Source organism: Pleurodeles waltl, chromosome 8 (assembly GCF_031143425.1).
Source record: "Pleurodeles waltl isolate 20211129_DDA chromosome 8, aPleWal1.hap1.20221129, whole genome shotgun sequence".
Classification (NCBI taxonomy): domain Eukaryota; kingdom Metazoa; phylum Chordata; class Amphibia; order Caudata; family Salamandridae; genus Pleurodeles; species Pleurodeles waltl.
The window spans coordinates 437,330,788-437,352,286 of NC_090447.1; the positions used below are offsets into that span (position 1 = coordinate 437,330,788).

Here is a 21,499-nt window from a genome sequence, read left to right on the forward strand (position 1 = left end):
TAGAGCTCTACTACCACTGTGCGCAGGCCCACTCCGCACATTTTTGGCTCTGCCCTATTAGATACCTACCGCAACTTGCACCAGAAAATGATGCAGTGTGGCCGGACGGTTTATCGCAGGTACTCCGGAACCTGTCTCGGCCTAGGCCTTGTGGGGTGGACACGGTGGCCTGTACGGCACAGGCCTGGACTGTACTGTTGCGCCGGGCTGGTGTGCACAAGCCTTTTGCCTCGGCGATGTCAGTGCTAGATGCTGCAGATGTGCAGAGGTTCTGGGATACCTGTCTGTGCAAATTTCTCCGCAAATCGAATTTAACTACCCTGGGTGACTGGTACGCTGAGGGGCGGTTTATTGACTTGGAGGTAGCGCTGGGGGATGGGCGTGATACAGCGCTGAATCGGTTATATGTGCTTCACATTGGTGCAATGCTTTCTGCGCTTTTCCCCTGCTTTCCTGAGGCTCCGATGACATGTCAGGTGCGGGAGCTGATGTATCGGGCGCAATCACTGCGCAAACTTATTACTAAGCTATATACTTGTATGCAGAACGAGATGGCTGAGACCAAGACTACTGCCAAGACGCAGTGGTAGATGGACATAAGCGAGGTCATACCTGCTGAGATGTGGCGAAAATGCTGCTCACATATGAGGGTGTTGTCCCCCAATTATAGGCTGCGCCTTATTCATTTTAAATTTCTACATCGCTTATATTATACACCCCGTAGCTTGCATGGTATGGGTCTGTTTGCACATGCTTGTTGCGCCAGATGTGGGGCCCCGGATGCAGATTTTTTACATCTGGCGTGGAGCTGTGTTGACATGCGTGCCTACCGGATTGAGGTGCTGCAGATGATTGAGACGATGACTGGTCTTGATCTGCCCTTTACTCCTAAACTTGCACTTCTTGGCCATGTGGGGGAGATTCCCATAGCGCATAGGAGGCTGGTGGGACTACTGTTGCTGTTGGCTAAGCGCAGATTCGTGATGGGTTGGGGACGTGGGCGGACTCCCCGTGGCTCTGAGTGGCTGCGTGATGCTTCGTTTTGTCAAGAACAGCTAATGATATAACGGAAGTTGATGCCTGAGGGGTCTCGGCCTAGGGACATATGGGCTCCGCTGCGCTCTTTTTTAGAGTCCTAATTATGAAGACTGAGGATGGTGAGATGCACCTCGTCGTGAATGCAGAAGGTTAGAATCCTGTCCATGGCATCCCGTGCCCTTTGCAGATACACTGGTTGATGGGTAACTGTATTGGCCTTCTGCGTCTTTTCTTTCTTTCAACCTCTTCTTGTCTACTGTTGTTTGTGTTCTATAGCCCTCTGGCTACATCTCAGATTTTGTTTTTTACCTTTATATTAGTATATTTCTCAGCGGACCTGCTGGGTGGCCGCAGAAGATCGATGCATTCAACTGGTTCTGGGGGCATCTTGCTCCAATTAATTGGTATAGGATAAGTTGATACATATATTTGTTTTTGGCTGCCGTTAATGCATATGTAAGAAATAAGCTTTGGCCACCCTAATGGGATGGGCTGGTTCTGTTTGTTATAAAAGCTCAATAGAAATAAAAAAAATAAAAAATAAAAACTTAAACAAAAAAAAAAGTGGAGGCTGGCCAGGGGGACATCTTGAAGTATACAAATGAGATACCATCCCATTGATGGGTCGATAACTGTTCAGTGGTTTCAGAACGCAATTGCATTTGCATATGATTGATGCATTGCATATCAAATTGTAAAGTAGAGGGGTAACTTTGCAACCCCCACTTCTTTACAGTTTGATATGGGTGTAAGAAGGCATAGCACAATTCAGAATTTTTTTTCCCAAAAATTGTTGATCAGTTCAGGATTATGTCTTCTTGTTACACGGAGACTGCTCTGTACTTTATGATATACATACGTTGGCGGACCAGGATAATCCTTCTGCACTAGTCTGTTATAGACCGCATTTGAAACAGTGCTTCAACAGACCCTTATCAGACATCTTTCAGTAGCAGGTTTTTTTAACTAAAAACCCTGCACAAAATTATTCTTTTTTGCCTAATGAGTCAGATTGTTTGATGATTCGGGCCTCCATGCACTTCTTCTTGGTTCCGCTGATATTTTCTTTAGAGCCTTCAGTGTATCTAGAATTTAGCTGCCCGGTTAGCACTTGGTGCCTTATCGACTCCCTCTGTTCCAGATTGTCTAAACTTGCTACATTACCTATCTCGTTCTAAGAGCATTCTTCTTAAGCCTATGTGCATCACTTTCAAAGCCTTTCATTTTTCAAGCCCTGCCTACCTAAGCTCAAATTGTCTCACTATTAGCTTTCTAATTATTTGAGGTTTTCTCACGTTAGTTTATTATCTGTTCCTACGTTTTGTCGGGCTCGGTCAAGTAGACAAGCCTTTTCAGTCCTTGCCTCCCAACCCTAGAATCGACTTCCCTTCCATTTTAGATCTAAACCACATATTGTCTTCCAGAAAATCTTTTTTAATAGTCTGCTTTTTACTGGTTAGTTATTTGGTTAAGTTTTTAAGTCTTTCTGTAGCTTTCAAATCTTCTGTGCCATGACACCTTGCAGGTATTTGTATGCTTCTCAAATTTCCAATCAATTTAATTATCGACCACAGTGAATGAGCAATGCATCCTCAGTCCCTGGGAGTAGGAGGCTTAGAACCCTGAAGAAGTCCCATGGTAATGGTACATATGGCTTTTAGTCCTGATTTTGACTGTGAGTTCTAATGATAATATTATTTAAGAATGAACAATAACCAATCAAGTACCAGAATACAAAGAAGGTCAAATGGAATTCTGTTAATTGCTTAAGGATAAAAGTGGACAACCAGAATTCTCAGGGAAGGCTTAGCATTTTTTCAATGTGACTACATTAATTTGCTTGTACATGACACACTGCAGATTAATTGGGTTTAGCTGATAATGGAACAAAGACACAGAAAAAAATGTAATTGCTTACGATCACACAGTTGCATCAGATGGGGAAACCAGGATTTCAGTTTTTGTCTTCAGGTTCTAAGGTTTGCAACTTATCAGCTAGCTTTTTCACCCTTTCAAGCAACTCTGCCAAGGAATGTCCAGTGGCAACCCATTGCCTTCCATGCTCCATGGACAAGTTGGGAATATTGTACAAATTCACAAGGGGTATGCTGCCAAGACTGAAACGTGTTTAGCTATGTGCTTCTTTCTTATATTGAAATTTTTATAAAGCCAAATATCTTATATATACCAGCAACAAATATTAGTCTAGCATATGCTTTTCTATTCTTTTCTGTTTTGTAATTGGTAACTAAGTGTTTACTTCTAGGGTGGGTGTACAAAGCTGGCTCACTATATGGTGCACTAAAAACAAGTACACCATGCAGATAGTCCATTGGGACCCCATTTGGTCTCCAGAGGCAAAAGTAGATAGTACTAACTCTCTATTTTGTGGTAGTGTGGGCGAGCAGTTAGGCTTATCAAAGGGTAGTGCTAAGCAATTGTTGTATTCACAGAGGCAGCAAATGAGACACACACAAATAATAAATCCAGTACTAATTTGAAAGCATGACCTTTCTTTTTATATATACTTTGAAACCAAGAACTTAGTTACAAGGTAAGCACGATTTTAGCAATAAATACTTTTCAGTTGCAAAAATAGAGACTGCAATTTTTGAGTTCCTCAATGTTAACTTCTGTGAGAAAACAGGTACTTTACGACAACTTACAAGACCAATCTCAGAGACTTAAGGTAAGTATTGGGCAAGGGTCTGGGACCACACCAACAAGTCGATCCGGTCAGCACAGGGGCGGCTAGTATGTCGTCGGGTGCCCAAAGTATTTCAATGGTGATTGGTCTCAGTGGAAATAGGCTGCAGGCTTTGGCTAGGAAGCCCGTCGGGGAAAACCAACAGGTAGGTAACAAACGTACTGTGCATGGGGACATGTTGCACCTTTTGTCCTCTTCTCCAAGGCCAAGGGGCAACAGATGCAGGGGTGTCCTTTGGCATGAGGTTTCTGTGTCCGGGAGCACTCGCGGTTGAGAGGTCCTGTGTTCTGAGGCTTCAGGCATTGTTGTGGAGTCCAGGAGGGGTGAAACCACAGTGGACTCCTGCTCAGGAGAGCTGGGAGACGTCGACACCAGGAACCCACTTCAGATCGTGCCATAGGCAGTAAGTGCTGGGTTTGCTTTAGGTGTCAAGTTTTCTCTCACCACAGAGGCTGCGGGAAAAGGGGCCTGTGTGCAGAGGTTATAGGTGACTTCGGGGAGTCCAAAAGGGGTGAAACCACTATGGACTCGGACCCTGAGTCGCTCTGGAACCTTGTTGGCACCAGAGCTCCACTCCCACTCGGGTCGTTGAGGGTGGGTGCAGCAGTGACTTCAGGTGCCAAGTCCTTGCGGTCCAGGGTCTGCAGAGTCCTTTCTTTAGAGTTGGTTGGGGAACAGGCTCGCTGCTCATGGTAGTCTTGAGTCTTTGTCGAATGCAGGCAGTTCTCCCAGGTTTCTGGAGGCTCAGCTGCAGGACGAGCTGTCTTTTGGTGCAGAGTCCATCGAGGGTTGCAGACAGGTCCGCAGGGTTGGTACCAGGTCAGCTGCATCTCTTCTCCTCTTCTGCTGGTGCAACTCTCCTTAGTCCTTGGTCTTCTTAAGTTATCAGGGGTGTCACCGAAATTCTTATTTTAAGAGGCATTACAGTGAGTGCCAGATGGCAGCCAAAGGGTTTCCCACCTTTAGGGTAACTACACCCTCTTTATGACCCTAGAGGTCTAATTCCACCCAAACTAGATGGAGGAATTTAAAAAGTGGTGTCCACTTAAGCTCGTCCACCTTAGGGGTGGGACTGGCATGAAGTGGGCACACCTAATCTGACTAATTTTCCCTCCCATGTTGCCGCCAGAAAGTGGGGTCAGGACAGGGGGGTTGGTCATCTCCACCATTTGGAGAGAAGTGGGTCTTTGCTTTGTGATGTAAGCTCCAGACTGTTCTACAACTTGATTCCATCATTTTTTGCGGTTAATTGAAAAGAAAAGGAACTATGAAAAGAATGCAGTAAAATAACTGCTATAAGCCTTTTAAGAATTTTTTTGTAAAATAGTAAAAGAAAATCAATATGGTTATCATCAAGATTCCGTGATTGCACTCTTGAGAGCGTTTGTTTCTTTGATAATTGTTAGTTACACACAGATGCGGTAACTACCCCTTTCTCTGGCCTCACATTCTTCAGAGCAGGAGCTTAGATTTGTTTTATTTTACTGTGTTACCCAAAAAACACAAGCATTATCAAAGCCAGTATGTCTTGTCTTCTCTGACCTTTTGATTTTTGCATTGCTTTTTGCTGATGCCGATCAGCATTAGCAGAAAAAAAAACAAATAAGACATGATTGGCTGATGAGTTGTGGGAGCGGGAGAAAGGAAAAAAAAATGAGTTGGGGAACGGCAGCGAAAGCAATGGATGAGCTGACTGTGGGCAACAGAAAGTATGGGGCGACAAGGATGTGAGGAGAAAAGCAGCAAATGAGGTAGAGAACAAAAAACACATGTGCTGCCATGGAATGCTGAAAGCAAAAGTAAAAAGTAGTTTCCTGAATGTAAGTAGTGGAAGGATACAAATCCTACAGTTAAAATAATGGTATAGATACAGCAGAGGGATAAACACAAAGCATAAGGTAACTAATTGAATAAAAAGCAAGCAAGTAAGATTGACAAGATAGCCAACCACTGTTAAGAAGTGGGCTGACACAATCCCCCTCTTGAGTATTGGTATTGTACATAATAGAATAATTGGTAGGGTCTATAATCAGTCTTTCGAAAACAAACAGCTATAACTGTCTCTAGGGGAGACCTAAAATTGTAGAACATGGCTGGCAACTCATGCCTTTCTCCAGGGGCGTAGCGTTGGGGGTCGTATTTATTCTCAGATTAATAGTTGCATACAGGTGCTTTCAGTTGGGTATGGTGAGCTGTCTGTCAGACAAGGAGAGAACAATAGTTGACATAGCCCCAAGCTGTCAATTACCCCATAACAAAAATGGTTCCCCCTGGCATTACAAATCAATGTCTTTGCCATGAAGCAGGGATTGCGAAAAGGGAATGGTAGAACTAGGTCAGACAGGGAGGGGAAGCATACTTTCAACAGTTCCCCTGGTACTATCTTATTGGCTACAATTCTAGTGGGTGTTGGGGCTTGTACCTTCCTGTATGATATGGCTGCTGTCCTGAGATATGAAAGGGACCATAACGCTCTGTCCCTTGAAGTCGATCTTCCTGTCTTTTGTTTGAGGGCCAGCTCTGGAGAACCATTTGATCGTAGATTGCAGGTGGCTAGTGACATGTGTAGAACGAAGTGGGCTGCCCTGGCTAACACACAGGAGCAGCTAGGGAAAGTCTATACTGCAGTTGTGCATGGCATTGAGGACCTCCTTTTGCGGGGGGTCTGCTGGAAAAAGGTGTGCACTATTCACAACAACATGTTTGCATGATTAAAGGAATTGTTTTACGTGGTCACAAAAGGGGCTTGCAAGTTGAGGACCTCTCAGTCCTGGTACACCAGAGCATGGAAGGATGCCAGGCTCGCACTTTAGGCTGCAATTAAACAACAGTACAGGGGAGCAATCAAAGCCAGGAGCGACCTTAACAAGAAGACTATCAAATCTGCCAAAAGAGATTGGGAAATGGGAAGATCTGCTGATTGCAGCTAGGAAAGGGAATCAGCGTGTTTTTTGGAACTTGCTCTCAATAGGTAGCAAGGAGGGGATCTGACCAGTAGTGGTTAATGTTCTAGCAGCTGATTGGGTCACTCACTTTTCCAATCTCTGTTCTGTGAAGGAAGAAGTAAGTCTTCCCCAGCACTCTCCACCGAATGATAACTACCGAGAAGGTGGTAAAGTAAATAGCAGTAGCAATTATGTGTCAATTTCACTACAAGAGGTAAGAGCTGCAATTTCTAAGATAGCTCCCGGACTAGATAAAATACCGGGGGTAGTTTATACTCAAGTAAAATACATGACTGGGGTTCCTACTTCACTCTAATATTTAACTCCATCATGGGCAGGGCACCAACACCTCGGACGTGGGCAGAGATAATTCCTGTGTTCAAGAAGTGCTCCCCCGCTGATCCATGTAACAAAAGGTCAATAAGTTTAATCAACCGTTCCTAAAAATTATTTAGTACTATACTCCTTGAGCGACTACACACCTGGATGAGTGAGGAAGAGATTTTGGCTCCACTACAGGCAGGTTTCAGGGAGTGTGCCAGCATGGTGAACAAAGTCTTCCAGCTCCAATTAATATTTTGAAAAATGGTGGTCTTGGGTGAGGGGACGTCTGTATGTTGCAATTGTTGACCTGCTCTCAGTGTTTGACCTAGTTCCCAGATCAAAGTTGTGGCAGGTATGAGCTGATATGGGAGTCCCTAATGAGCTTCTGGACATTATAATAAGGCTTCATAGGAACAACTTTGCCCAAGTGCGTTGTGGCACAACAGGTGAGCTGACGGACCCTTTTTCTGTGGATCGAGGGGTAAGGTAGGGCTGTGTCCTTGCCTTTCCTGAAATAATGTGATGGGGGTGCCCCTTGCCTGGCCAACATTAAGACCCCAGCTTTAATGTTTGCAGATGACACCCTTTTAATATTGAAATCACTTATGGGCCTTCAGAAACTCCTGTGCTGTTTTGAGAGTTTTTATGGTCAGAGGGGACTAGAGATTAATGTGGCTAATGCGGAGTATATAGTTTTAAATCCCTGTAACTCAACCAGGTCTAATCCTAAACTCATAGGGTTCCCCTTGGAACATGCACATACTTTCTCAGGTTGACCCTCACAGAACATTTAGATTTGGGTAGCCATATAGAAAAACGTAGGCTCAAATTAATGCAATTTACTGGGGCATTACTCAGGGAACAAGGAAGCTCCCACTTCTGTCCAATTTCTCCAATAGTTCAAATTTATAAGCAGCTAGGTTTGAGAGCAGCCCTTTATGGGGCTGAACCCTGGGGGTACAAGGACATGACTAAATTGCAGGCTACTGAAATCCCCTTCCTACCCAACTCCTAGGGCTACCTCTTAGGCTTGATGTGGGTCTTAAGCCAGTTATGGGGAGTGTGGGGAGGTGTATTAGGCCAAACCTTTACTGGAGGTGTATTTGGGTTACCCCTGAGTTACATACTTACAGAGATGGGCATAAAGAAGTGCTTAGTATCTTAGATTGCAGGGGTATCCCCTGGATCAGGTACATCAAAGATTTTTTTAAAGATTGGGATGTGCAGAGCTGTGGACCGATCCGGAGGGAGCCTCCTGGCTTGGTAAAACCACTCTGAAAGGGAGGGATTGGCTGTTCAAAACCAGTTACATGTTGCCTCTTTCTACCTGGAGTACCTTGACTGATCACTTTCTTCAGTAGAAAGATGGTTTTAAATTAGAAGACTTTCTGGATGGAATTGAATCCCCAAACAAGAAAGCTATTTCTGCAGTTTAGGTACAGTACATTACCGATTGCAACTTTTACTGTCAAATGGGCCAGTAGGAATCCCATAGATGGGAGTGATTGTCCTTGCTGCAGTGCTGCCAAGGAAACAGAAGGCCAAATTTTGTTTTTGTCAACTCCTGCTGCACACAGACTCAGGGAACTGTTGATTGTAATGTATGATAAAAAAAAAACCACAAAAAAACGATTTAGATTTCGGCAGACGGGTTACTCCATCACAATGGTAATGGATATCCTATCCGCCGAAATATAAACCCCATTATTTCCTATGGGATTTAGATATCAGCAGATGGGATTTCCGCTACAGTTGTGACAGAGTAACCCGTCCGTCTAAATCTGAATCAGGCCCAAAGTTTGATGTTAGCTTTGCTTATAACATCTCCACGTGTGTTTAAAACTGGCTCGGAAATTAATTTGACACACAGTTAAAGTGCAGTTATGGGTATAGATTACAACCATGCAAACCATAACTCTCACATCAAATGCAATGCTTACAAACTAATAATGTTTATACCACTAAATAAGACCTAAAAACCAAATGTAATTAAATAGTAACACTTCAACCAATAAATAATACAGAATTTATTGTCATCTATTTCAAAGTGGCACAAGTAATGTGATACATAATGGCATCTGTAAAACTATTTATAACATTTGTAATTCTATCTGTCTCATTAAGGATCAAGTTAGGAATTTTGAGTTTACACATATATCTCTATATTATATATAATTATCTATGTCTGTAATATCCATATTATATCTACATTCACTGAAAAACAAAGGTGAAAGTTAAGTTATGATTAGGTGACATTTTCAGTTAAAACATAACATAAAAAAAAAAAAAAATCACCAGTTATATTTACCTCAAGTAACTGTAACTTGTGCCCACACCATGTACAGTGTTGTCATCAAAGATAATGTTTCGGAAGTCATCAGTGATTTTATCAGAGATGTCATAGATAATGTCATAAATGATGTACTATGTGAGGTCATAAGAAGTGCGTGGCAAGGGAGCGAGTTACAGTTACTTCACTTAACTATAACAGGTGAATTTCAGGTTTTCTTTTTAGTTTAAAATATGACATTTTAACTGCCATTTTCATCTAACTATAATGACACTTTATCCTTTGTTTTTTCCAGTGAGTGTCTAGGATTATTTTTAAATATAAAGTAGTATTTTATTAACATACTTAACTATGCCAGAGTCCTGCTGTGCATGGGCCTAGCTTGGGGTTGACTGCACTGCCTTGGCTGCAGCTAGGCCCTGTGCCCAACTCCAGTGGGCAGCCACGCCCATGGCATGCATGGTCAAAGGCCAGGTGCGAGTTGGGGTTTGCTGAAGGGTCGGGCCTGCTGCCAGGCCCTGCACCCAACTCCTGGCAGGATGCTAGCTCCTGCTATGCAGGGCATTTTTTCATGCATGGCACAGGACCTGGCCATCATACAATATACGAGTTTTAATTTAAAATAAGGCAGACTTGCTTGATTTGGCAAATGCTCAGAGCATTAATATATAAAAGACAGGCTTATTAGCTTTCTAAGGGGGATCACCACATCAATATATATAAAACAGACCTATTGGCATAGTCAGAACATCCTCACATTAGTACAATTGTCCCATTTTATGAATAAAACCAATGTAATAATTATTAATACCTGTATTACAATGTTCATGAACAAAAATATAAGTAAAGCATTTTTAATATAACAGATAAATCAAAACAATCACAAATGTGTGTTTTAGTCTTTAACACACTTTAGACATATTGCAACCATGGGACCAACCACAAGAAGTCCCCTGCACTTCTGCTGAGGAACGTACAGTTCCAACTCAGAGTATTTAAAAAATGATAGCAAACTCTCCTGGGGTCCTGTATTCAATGACCCAGGAGACTCACTTCAAGATTTCTTTAAATGCGTTTGGGAGGCTGCTGCACTCACTGTACCCCCCTCCCCCAAAGCATTTAAATACGTTTTTGATGTGTCCCTGCCCCTCACTTGGGCACCACAATAAAGAAACAAAATGCAGATAATAAGCCCTTGCAGAACATTATCGGGGTTCTGCTCTCTAGAGAAGTAAACATTAAAGGAGCTGGTGAGCTGCTGTCCGATGTTTTGTGGCCTTACACTGTGTTTCTTTACCCTTTCCTTTTGTTTGTATTGGTGGGTGCCCCGATCCCACCCAGGGCACCAACAACATATTGTTTCTTAGGGGTTGCTTGGGGGAGAGGGTGTGAGGGCCTAGGGCACGCATGTCCCCTACCAGCTCCACAGCACCCACCCATCCCGTGTGCTGGTAGGAGTAGGCAACAGTGAATGTACTCATGCCCAGCTGGAGCTTAATTTATTGTCCTACTGCAGGAGCACATTCTCTGTTCACTGCCAGTGTAGGCAGGGAGTTTCTGTTCTACTTCTACTCAGCGGAAGCCTTTTAGCTCCCACCTGAGACGGGAGCAACAATTTTCTTCTTCGCACCGGAGGGTGTGATCTCTGTGGCCAACACCTGTATTTAGGGGTGGGCAACAAATAGGCTCCCTCAACAATACTTTATTTATATATTTTAAAATAAAAAAAAGAAGATGGCCTGGCCCTGGGGTGTGGGGTCTCTGGGGCCAGTATCTGGCTTGGGGAGGGGGCTCACAATTTTTTTTAATATCACCACTCTCCAGCGCTAGGAGAATAGATTCCCCTGTTAATTTCCAGGTTTACCTATTACCCACCATCATTCATCAGTTGTGAATAGCTGGGGCCCAAATATTTGAGAGACCATATCAGGCTTGCCCCACTTCTCCTTTCTGTTTCTGTTTGTAGTGATACAGCTACTTCACTAAAGCTTTTAATCACAGTGGATTTTCTTTTCTCGACTGACTGCTTCAGAATCCCCCTGGTATAAAAATGCTTTGGGTCATCCTTAGCTATTTACAGTCCCTTAGCTCAAAATCTAAGAATTATAAAGGCATTCTTCCATTTGTGTTGTATACCCAGAAATGCTGTAGGTCAAACCAAGTCTAAGGTTAAGCCTCACTTACATTTGAAAACAAAAGCTGACATAGATTCAAGATATACTTATGCTTTAGGCCATTCTTAGCTATGTACATTCCATTAGATCAAGATCTAAGAATTATAAAGACATTTTATTTTTGTCAAATGCCCGGGAATGCTGTAGAGCAAAGCAGGCCTAAAGTTAGACCTCAATTACTTTTGAAAACACAAGCCGACATAGAGTCCTATTTAACATGAATAAAGAAACACTTTATATCTGACTATATTAAGATTTAATGTAACTTGCTATTTTTTCCTAAGAGCAGGGCATCTCCTTATGCGCTTCCATTCTCTCCCTGTGACATTAAGTCAAAGCAAACAATCTTATGCATTTTATTGTCTTGTGCACGATCTTCATTTTAAGATGTGCACTTTATATTGTTCCCTGCTAAGAGGTGCTTAGAAACTACAGCCCAGTGTTTTTGTGTCTTTCGCTACTCTAATCTCCATGTTTTTTTTACCATGTGAGAAAATGCTTGACTCTGGTTTTTAAATAGAAAAACACTCTGTTTGACCACTAAAAATGATGATTGGTAAGAAGGAAGATGCACTTACAAAATGAGCGTAAAATGTTAACATGTATTGTCTGGTGTATTTTACTACACTTCTCACCCAGGGGGAGGCAGCTGGTGTGCATCATAATGTAACATAATGAAAGTGAGAAGTGTCTGCTAAAACAACTACGTCCAAAGCAACCATATTTTTGATTGTTTGCCTGGAGTTTTAATTTATGCCCAACATGTGTGCCTGAATCCGACAGCCAAACTATCTTGTTAAAAGGATTCTCACCTACATCATCAATGTAGCATGGTTCATTATTGGGCCTCATCCGGAATGTAGGAAAAAACTCTCTGTATGTTGTCCAGCAGAATACCACCATATCCTTGTGACCTATATATATATATATATATATATATATAGTTCATATTTCATGCTCATAAAAAATATAAAACATTGTTTCGCAAAAATGAATGCTCTGCATTTCATGTGATGTGCCATCATACGTCCAAATGTATCTTATCTATGCAGCCTCACTCATAATCATATCGCTCTCTGGTGCTCCATAGGGGTCTACAACTACACATTAACTACTACACATTAACTACTACACATTGTGGTTTCTATTAAAATGACAACTGGGTTCAGAGGTACTTTTTGTATATTTGCTAATCTGAATTAGTAGCTTCTGGGAATTTTATGTTGGTTTGCTAAAGTATTAATTCTGTGTTGTTTTTAAGGTTTGCTTTTGCAAACAAAATACAACTTTTAAGACATTGATGCTATAATCTAACTATTAATAAAAGGTAGTCAAAAATAAGCATTCTGTTTGATATGCAGGAATGGTGTGTAAGTTACCTTTTGCACTTAAAAATGTGTTTCTTGTATTGGCATGTAAGCAATATGTTTTAATTTATTTCATGTGCAGGAAACTTTCAGGACCCAGATGAACCCATTTTAGAATTTAGTTTAGGTAAGTCCCTTTGTGCTGATTTTAAATAAAAAAATATATAAATTATTTGTACACATTTTGCTGAAGCTGAGGTGTTTTTAATAGCACTTTAGTCTGAATTACTTGCTCTGTTTATACTCTTATGAGCACATTGATCAGGACTTTTTGGCCAAGGTACTCCGAGTAGTTGACAAGAAAAACCTACCTATGCCTTTCATATTGTTTCTGACTTCTCATTTATGACTGATTGTTGTCCCTTTACAGATCCCAAAACTTTTTTATTTTTTATTTGATTGAGCAGACTTGTACAAGATAAAAAAAAATACATTACACCACAAAAGAAAACGAGTTCAGCACATTATAAAAACCATGACACAATGTTCTTCAATGGAGAATGCAAGAAACCAAGGATTGTGCCAAATTTGCGTAGCATTATCGAGAAACAGATACCTAAATCTAATAAAGTATCGAGTAATAAATACCAGGAATCAACTAAAGTGGAAACGTGCTATACAATGACAAATACAGAATAAAAGATATTAATCTCAAGGCTAAGCTGGAAATCAAAGACTGTGCAAAATTCGCATTAGCACAATCAAGAGACAGATATCTAGGCTAAGCTAGAAATAAAAAACTATGCAAAATTTGCAGAACCAAATACAAAGATCACTTAGAATGTCAACCATTAAGAACAACAGATATAATAAATTACAGGTGTGCCATGGAATCACATGCATACAGAATTAATCTTACATTATTTATACAATTAACCATGCTAAAAACAGATAAACAAGGGATATTAAAAAACAATGCCAACACACAACGGAAAAAGCCTAAAATCCCTAAGAAAACCCAATTCATATGCAGGCCCAGTGCCATCAATAAAACTCAAGTGTACCACCTATTTGACATATTAAAACATCCTGATTTTACCAAGGCCCGTGCCCTAACTAGTTTCAGAGGGTTTCCTGTTAAAATATAACATCCCAAATGAGAACAGAAAACAGAGTTGTTCACCCGTCCCCACAAATATTACTAACAGAATTACCCCCTATTTTGGATTGAGTTGAGGTAGTGCCAAGAAGCGTGGGCCCTCTACCGGCTTTGCATAGGCCACCTCAAACTTCTTTATTCTAGACATTTTGTTTAACCAATCATTGTATGATGGAACCCTGCTGTTTTGCCAGAGTTCAAGTATCAGGTAACGGGATATAGAAAATGCAGTTGACAGGCATATTTGTCCCAGTTTGCCGGTCACGGAAAACTGGGCTCGTTTAGTGAACCCAAACTGTACTAGTACCAGATCCAGGCCTATTGTAACGCTGAAGGCCCGGTTCAAAACAGAGGAGAGATTCTGCCAAAAATGTGCAAGCCTATGACAAGAATAAAAAATATGAAGCCAATCCCCTGTGCCCTGCTGCTTGCACCTAAAGCAGAATTTCTCAACTGAAGGGGACATTCTGTGAAGGGCTGCAGGAGTATAATAGAGTACACATCCAGAAAAGAACGACATCCTTTTAAAATTTACCGCCCTTAAAGCCTTATGGCCCATTAGTGACAAAGAATGCCAGCTGTCCTCCATAAAGTGACACTGTGTAGCTACCCAGATTTTTTCTAAACAATTAGACAGATGCTGCTGCGCTCCTTGGTTACCCAGTAACCTGTACCGATTGCTGCTACCCAAAGGTTAGACCTAAAAAGTGTGCGCAAGGCAGGATAACTATCTTATTTTCTTTTTTTATCAGATTTTATTGTAATTACCAGTAAAGACAAATGCATGCTGCAAGGCAGCAATACAACGAACTCCAGGTGTATAACAGTGAGAAATCAGCATTAGTGATAACAGGTGGAACTGTCATAATAAAGTTCAATCAGTAATATTCTTCCAGTATACAACACGGTTACATTACATAAGTAATAACAACATGCCAACTTTAGTGCCCCGGTGAACCACCTGAGCCCCCACCACCTGTGGATCATGTGTTATGTCTGGGCCCTCTTTTGGAGTATGCGGTTTGGCCCATCACCTGCAAATATTCCCAGATAAGCCGATAGTATACCCAGTACGTACTATCCCTCACTGGTCTACAGGTTTTGGTGTGTCAGGAGGGGAATCATGATCGTCATCTAGCAGGCAGTCTACTGACTGGTCCCAAACGCTGGCCCTTTCCATAAGTCCTTGCCCCCTTTTGGCCTCTCAAAGCAGTACTAGACTCTCATACCCCACCCATTTAGTGAGGTCCTGTCTCCATTTAGTCAAGCAGGCCCCCTCGCAGATTTCCAATTCATTGTAATTTCTTTCTTTGCTAGTGTCAAGGCAAGGTCTATGAATCTGGTGGTTGTTTTATGTTTCAAAGGCCTAGGGAATCCCCCAGCAGGCACACAAATGGGGAGCGCTGAATTGCTCGGGAAGTCACATCATTGAGTAGGTCAACTATCTCCTGCCAGTATCCCTCTAACCCCGGGCAACTTCACTCCATATGGTACATCTCTGCCCCCGTTTACCCAGAGCGCGGGCAAGCTGCCTCACACACTTCAAAGTGTCGTATGATGCATCCTTGGGTGAAATACACCCTGTGTAGGTAGTAAAAACGTATCAGCTTAAATCTGGCATTACAGGTCACAGTGTAAGTATACATAAGAATTTTGTCCCAATCAGTGTCCGCTATCAGGTGTGCAATGTCTTGCTCCCATTTTTCCCATAGTGTACTTAGTGGCTTGGTGAAATCTTGGCATAGGGATTGATATACGCAGGTTATGCCATTGATACAGCCTGATGTAGTGCACACTGTGTGTCTTCCACTATACTGGGCGGTTCCCTTTGTCCGCGCCCCCAGTGACGCTTCATCGTTGCTTGAAGCACTCAATGACGGCGAAATTGACCCCTGGGGATATTGTAAGTAGTAGATAAGTCACACTGTGCACTCCCTAGGCAGACCACTCCGCTATATTTTGTAGGGCTGGGTTTTGCACCATATGTTTAAGACTCCGCAACGGGAGGTCAGGGGAATATGGTGCCACTATCTGAGTGCGTTGGAGGGTCCGTTTTCCAACAGTAGCGAACCATTTCCAGCTCAGTACCTTGAACCTCCAAGGGAATTCGGAGGTCCATTAGTACCCAATAGAGGGCCCTGGGATCTGGGTGAGATCTAGTCTCATTGTCGTCACCCAGGCCCAGAGGATTCTGGCAATGCGCCAACCACTGAGGTTGGGCTGCCAGGTAATACGACTCCATATCAGTCCCCTGTTTGTTCGTGCGCGCTGTAGTTTGCACAGGGACACTCTCTGTCTGCCTGAGCCCCAGATGAGTTCTGTCAGCAGGGTGTCAAGCTCCTTGAATATTTTACGGGGTATTATGAGGGTCAGAGTAGAAAAGAAGTACAGTAATCGGGGAAGGGTGATAATCTTGGCTACTGCAATTGTGCCAGCTACCAACAGCGGTAGGATCTTCCAAAAAGCAACACTTCCCCTTAAGTTTTTCATTACTGTCCCCAAGTTACCTTCAAGTTTGTCCCCTATGTTGTGATACACATGGACCCCCATATACGACAGGCATGGGCCCTCCCATTTGAGTCCTGTAGTTTCCGTCATGGAGGGGAAGTCTTGCAAAGGGGAAAAAGGCTGGATTTCTGGCAGTTAATTTGGAGGCCAGTAATGGTGCCAAAAGTATTCAGCAGGGCCATCGCCCTAGGCAATCCCTCCTCTGAATTTTGTAGGAACAGTAGCATATCATCATGCGTAAAAGGCAGAGTAGTGTGTTATCCGCTGGGCAGTCTCTCTACTATATGCTAAGGCAGAACTTGCTTTAGTAGCCAGGGGTTCAACCGCAAGGGCCAATAACAATACAGACAGAGGGCACCCTTGTCAGGTACCGCGATTTATAGTGTAGGATTCAGAAACGTCTTCCTGTTTTGACTCTGGCAGTGGAATACGTGTAAAGTAGTTTGACCCAGTTAATTAACCCTTCCCCCATGGCCAACTTACTCATCACACAATATAAGTAATCCCAGTGGAAGCTATCAAAAGTGTTTGCTATGTCAATCGATGAGATCATTGCTTCCGGGTGGTTCGAGGGATCAGAAGCAAGTATCTCTAGAAGTCGCCGCATGTTGGGGCCGTATTACGCCTGGGTATAAAACTGGTTTGGTCTGCGTGGATCAGGTTTGTCATTCAAGGAAGGAGAAGGGTGGCCAGTATTCTACTCAACATCTTATAATCTACGTTAAGTATAGATAAAGGTTGGTATGCTCTTACATTGTGTGGTGGGCATTTAGGTTTTAACAGGGGAACCATCAAGGCTTCCGTAGTTGTTGCAGGAAGCTAGCGTACGGCACGGGCTTCAGTGTATGTGGCGTAAAACTCAAGTGGAAGGCCATCAGTGCTGGGTACCTTTTCCTGGGCCATATTTTTAATTGCAGCCAATACCTCGTGGGGTGTGATGTTCCCTCCAAGTCCGTCTGCCTCATTTGGGGAAACAGTGGGTAGCTCTATGTGGTCAAGGAAGTCAGCTATCTGCTGAGTATCCGGTCCTACTGGTGCATCATATAGTGATCTGTAGTATCCATTGAAGTGGTCATTTATTCCCCCTTGAGTGTCAGATGTCGACTAAGATTCCACCTTGAGGATAAGGGATCCTCTAGCGGCGAGGTTGGCTAGCCATGTCAATAGGGTGCTAGTCTTATCCCATTCTCCATGTGCCCTAATCATATATTCACGGTAATCAAGGCACCGGAGCCTCTCAGTGGACACCGCTACCTCCTCCTTTTTATTGAGTAATTGTTATTTTAGGGCAGGGTTCCCCTGTATCACGTTCTCTAATTCCTGAAGTGTCCTTTCAAGTTGGTCAGGTTCTTTGACTAGTGTGCGCCTTGTCCCCGCCACTTCAGCTGTGCATTGTCCCCAAATGACCGCCTTGAAGTCATCTGATTCGGTCATTAGGGATGATCCCGTGGCCCTGTTGTCGGTGAAGTAGGACCGGATTGCTTCACTAATGTTGTGGCAGAATACTTGATCCTCCAGTGTCTCTACTTTTAATCGCTAATTGGGAATACAAGGGACTTCTTGCACCCAACAAAGAGACAGCAGCATAGGATTGTGGTCTTATATAGACCTGCGTAGGTATTCTGTGACAGGACAGCGCTATGGACACTTGGAGAGCACAGGAATGCATCTAATTGGACATGCAAGTTGTGCATTGTACATTTTGTGTATCACGGTGTACATGCCTCTACGAGTCTATTAGCCCCCACCTGTGCTGCCAGATATGGGACATCTGTGCCAGTCAGTCTACCAGCGAGTCAGGGAGAGGTGGATGAGACCTATCAAGCATGGGGTCCGATATACAGTTATAACTCCCTCCTATTAGCATGGCATGTGTTAAGTATGGTTCCAGTAATCCAGACATGTTGTTGAAGAACTCCCCTTGATCTATATTGGGAGTGTATAATCTTACCACTGTCAGGTCACGCCCTGCTAATCGTCCTGTATCACAACATATCTCCCCTGGGAACCTATAAAATCGGAAGTTAGTTGGAATGGAACTCGGGGTCTAACCCAGATTAGTACCTTCTACTGAAAGCTTGAATGCATGATGGCAAATAGTTGGCCCGCCATCGTTTCTTAAGGACCTCTTTCTCAGTTACATTGAGATGTGTCTCTTGTAGTATCGCAGAGTGGGCCCCTCTCCGTTTCAGGTACGTATATACCTTGCACCTTTTGGACATGTTAATTAGGCCCCACACATTCCAACTGAGAAAATCATACATTTAGGAGGATGCTATGGGACTTGATCGAAGGGGGAACGGAGATTGATTGGTAGTGTGTGTTGCTGTGGGTGCTGGGCTAGGGTCCCTAGTGAGGAAATGCCAGGATAGTCAGGGTCCATCGAGCGTTGCCAACTTCTAAGGGCCAAAAACTAACTTCTCAACTCCCCAGGGCAAGAGGTAACATCCAACTCTTCCAAACCAGCCAAACAACACTTAGCTCTTGTGCAGTCAACATCTGCACACCTATTATAAAGGGGTTAGGGCTTGCCAGAAAGCATGCCTCCCAGCTTCACGTCACGCCACCCAGCTGTAGTTAGGATATCCACTATCCATCCAGTCTAAGTATGTACAAATTTCTCTATGTGCATTACGAACAATTAAATGAGAGGTATAAAGCAGTAAACGTATTGGTAGGATCTTGGTACTTGCTTAGATGATATGATCATATTTGTTCCCGGTGTTATCTGCGACAGGGAGGCTGTGGTGCCTCAAGAGGACACTGAGGCAAGGTTAGACTCTGAACCTCCAGTCATCATTGTCATTCAGGGAGGAGGGATCTGATCCGGTTGTGCTGAGTGCTGCTACTTCTCTCACCATCCTCTACCGGTCCTTCAGGGCTTGAGATCTAGAAAGGGCGCCTCCGTCTTACTTGCCTTGTTTTTCCTGCGAGTCTGCCTATGGGTGTTGTGGCCAGCTGCCCTTGGGGTGTTTATTGGTTGCTGCAGTCTGTCCAATCAGTCCCATAGCTCCCTGGGGGGCACAAAGAACAGCACCTACTCTGCATATGTCACTCGTAGTTTGGCAGAGAACAACATTGTATATGGTATATTCAATGCACAAAGATGTTTCTTGCTGGGCAATAATGAGGCCTGGCGCTGCCAGACCTCCTTAGAGAAGTTCGGGAATAGCCTAACTTGTTGATTTTCAACTATGAGGTCTCCACAGATCTGTGCTTGGGACAAAATGTGATTGCGATCCCTTTAGTACAACAGCTTGGCTGTTACCGACTGCGGGCAGCCCCAGGGCGTGAAGATCGCGCCAGTACTCGATGGGTGCATTCTAGGGTGAAGTAGGGAAATAGCCCAGGGGCCACCATCTCACTGAACCATTTCTTCAGGTATGTTACCATGTCCCTGCTAGTACCTTCAGCCCATTCAGGTATCCATATGGTATGTCTATTGTTCCTTCTGGTCCTATTTTCAGAGTCCTAAGCCCACCATTCCAGTTCTTTGGTTTTGACCTCCACTTGGGACAGCCGGTCCAGCACAGTCGTTGTCTCAGGGGCTATCGACACAAGGGATCGCTCTGTCATTGCTACTCTCTCTGGCAAGCATCGGTGGATATCTCTAAATAGCCCGATGTCTCCTGCAACTGTATTGATCTTCAGTTCTAGTGCCTCACGGGGCGTAGTGATAGCTTGTAGGACTGTGTCCAGTGTTCTTGAAGAGTGGTCCGTTTGATCCCGATCAGTGGCTGTGTCCTGGTGTTCATCTACTTGGGAGATTGACTCCAGGGAAGGCGGTTCGGTCAGCCATATCTTTATTTTGTGAGTATATACCCAGTGCAGGGAATCTATGCATGGGGCAACCACAGGGGTCAAGGCAGAAGCCCCGTGGCTGGCCTCACCAATTCCCCAAGTAAGACAGCGAGAAGAGAGATTGCCTCTTGGCAGTGCTCTGGCACAGCCTGTCACGTGACCATGTGGTAGGCTGGGTAGGTACTCAGTTAGGTTGGCAGGGGAGTAGGCAAGTAGCAGACGGAGGCTCAAGGGGTGCTCTGAGTGCCCCGCGCGGCAGCGCTGTATGTGCTCAGTAGTAATGTCCGATATTTCTCCGTCAGCCATGTTAGTTTTAGTGGGGCAGCCCCCCAGCCACAGTTCCCTGCAAAATATTAGGTCCAGCGGGGTGGGGAGTTTCCCACAAGGACCCCACGGCCCGCACCTGGTTGGGCAAGTGCGTGGCCGTACATCTTTTGTATGCCTACCAGTGCCTCATCCAGGTGTATCCTCCTCGCATATTTAACCTGTACCAGGGTCTTTGGGTCATTCTGCTGGGACCACTGACCCCCGGCCCGTAGGTCGCGCCGATCTCCGTAAGGAGCAGTCTGGGCCCCTTGCTGCTTCAATCCATTGATGTCAGGGCTCTATCGTTTACTTCATTCAATATGAAGGGAGAGAAGTCAGGAAGCAGGTTGGGGGGCACGTGCAATTGGTCAAGTGGGGCCCCTCTACTTTGTTCCAAAATCTTCAGACTCTGTGGTCTCCCCCAACCTCGCTGTAGCGGCCTGCGCTGCCCGAGACCACCTGCAGCCCTCCTGCTGGGCTCTTTCTATCTCTTCACCATGGAGCTGCCGCACTGCAAGGGTCGATCCCACTGGTCCGTTCCATGAGGGCCACACTCCTTGGGCTCCACAAGCCACCCTGACCCCGCTGTCGTCCTTCCAGGCCATATCTGGGTGCCTCCGTTGGTCTCATGTGATATAATTGGGGGTGGAAGGGGAAGGGCTAAGGGCAGGTCTGGCATCCTGGGCCTCTTGCACAGTGGTGTCCCTCTCTGCCAGCCCAGCCCCTACAAGATCCACTGCCACTGTTCATTCCCCCGCAGTGGCTAGCATCAATAAGACCACCCACCTCGCAGCCTGTGTGCCGGTCCCGCTCTCTCACCTCTTCATGGAGCCGCCCTGCCACCAGAGCTGTTAACTTCCCCTCCGGTATCGGGCATTAGGTTCGCAAGGCCTTGTCCCTGTGTTTTTGGACTAGGGTCTGTTTTGGGGCACAGCAGTAG

General features: G+C 44.2%; 1 protein-coding gene across 37 annotated transcripts in view; it reads left to right on the forward strand.

Annotated features, from left to right (window-relative positions):
* Nucleotides 1-21,499, forward strand: part of INPP4A (inositol polyphosphate-4-phosphatase type I A) — a 997,999-nt gene that overhangs the window by 523,847 nt on the left and 452,653 nt on the right. For all 37 annotated transcript variants that reach the window (XM_069204338.1, XM_069204341.1, XM_069204354.1 and 34 more), the window contains one exon: nt 12,928-12,972. In XM_069204338.1, coding sequence (XP_069060439.1) covers nt 12,928-12,972 — 45 coding nt within the window. The remainder of the gene's footprint in view (nt 1-12,927; nt 12,973-21,499) is intronic.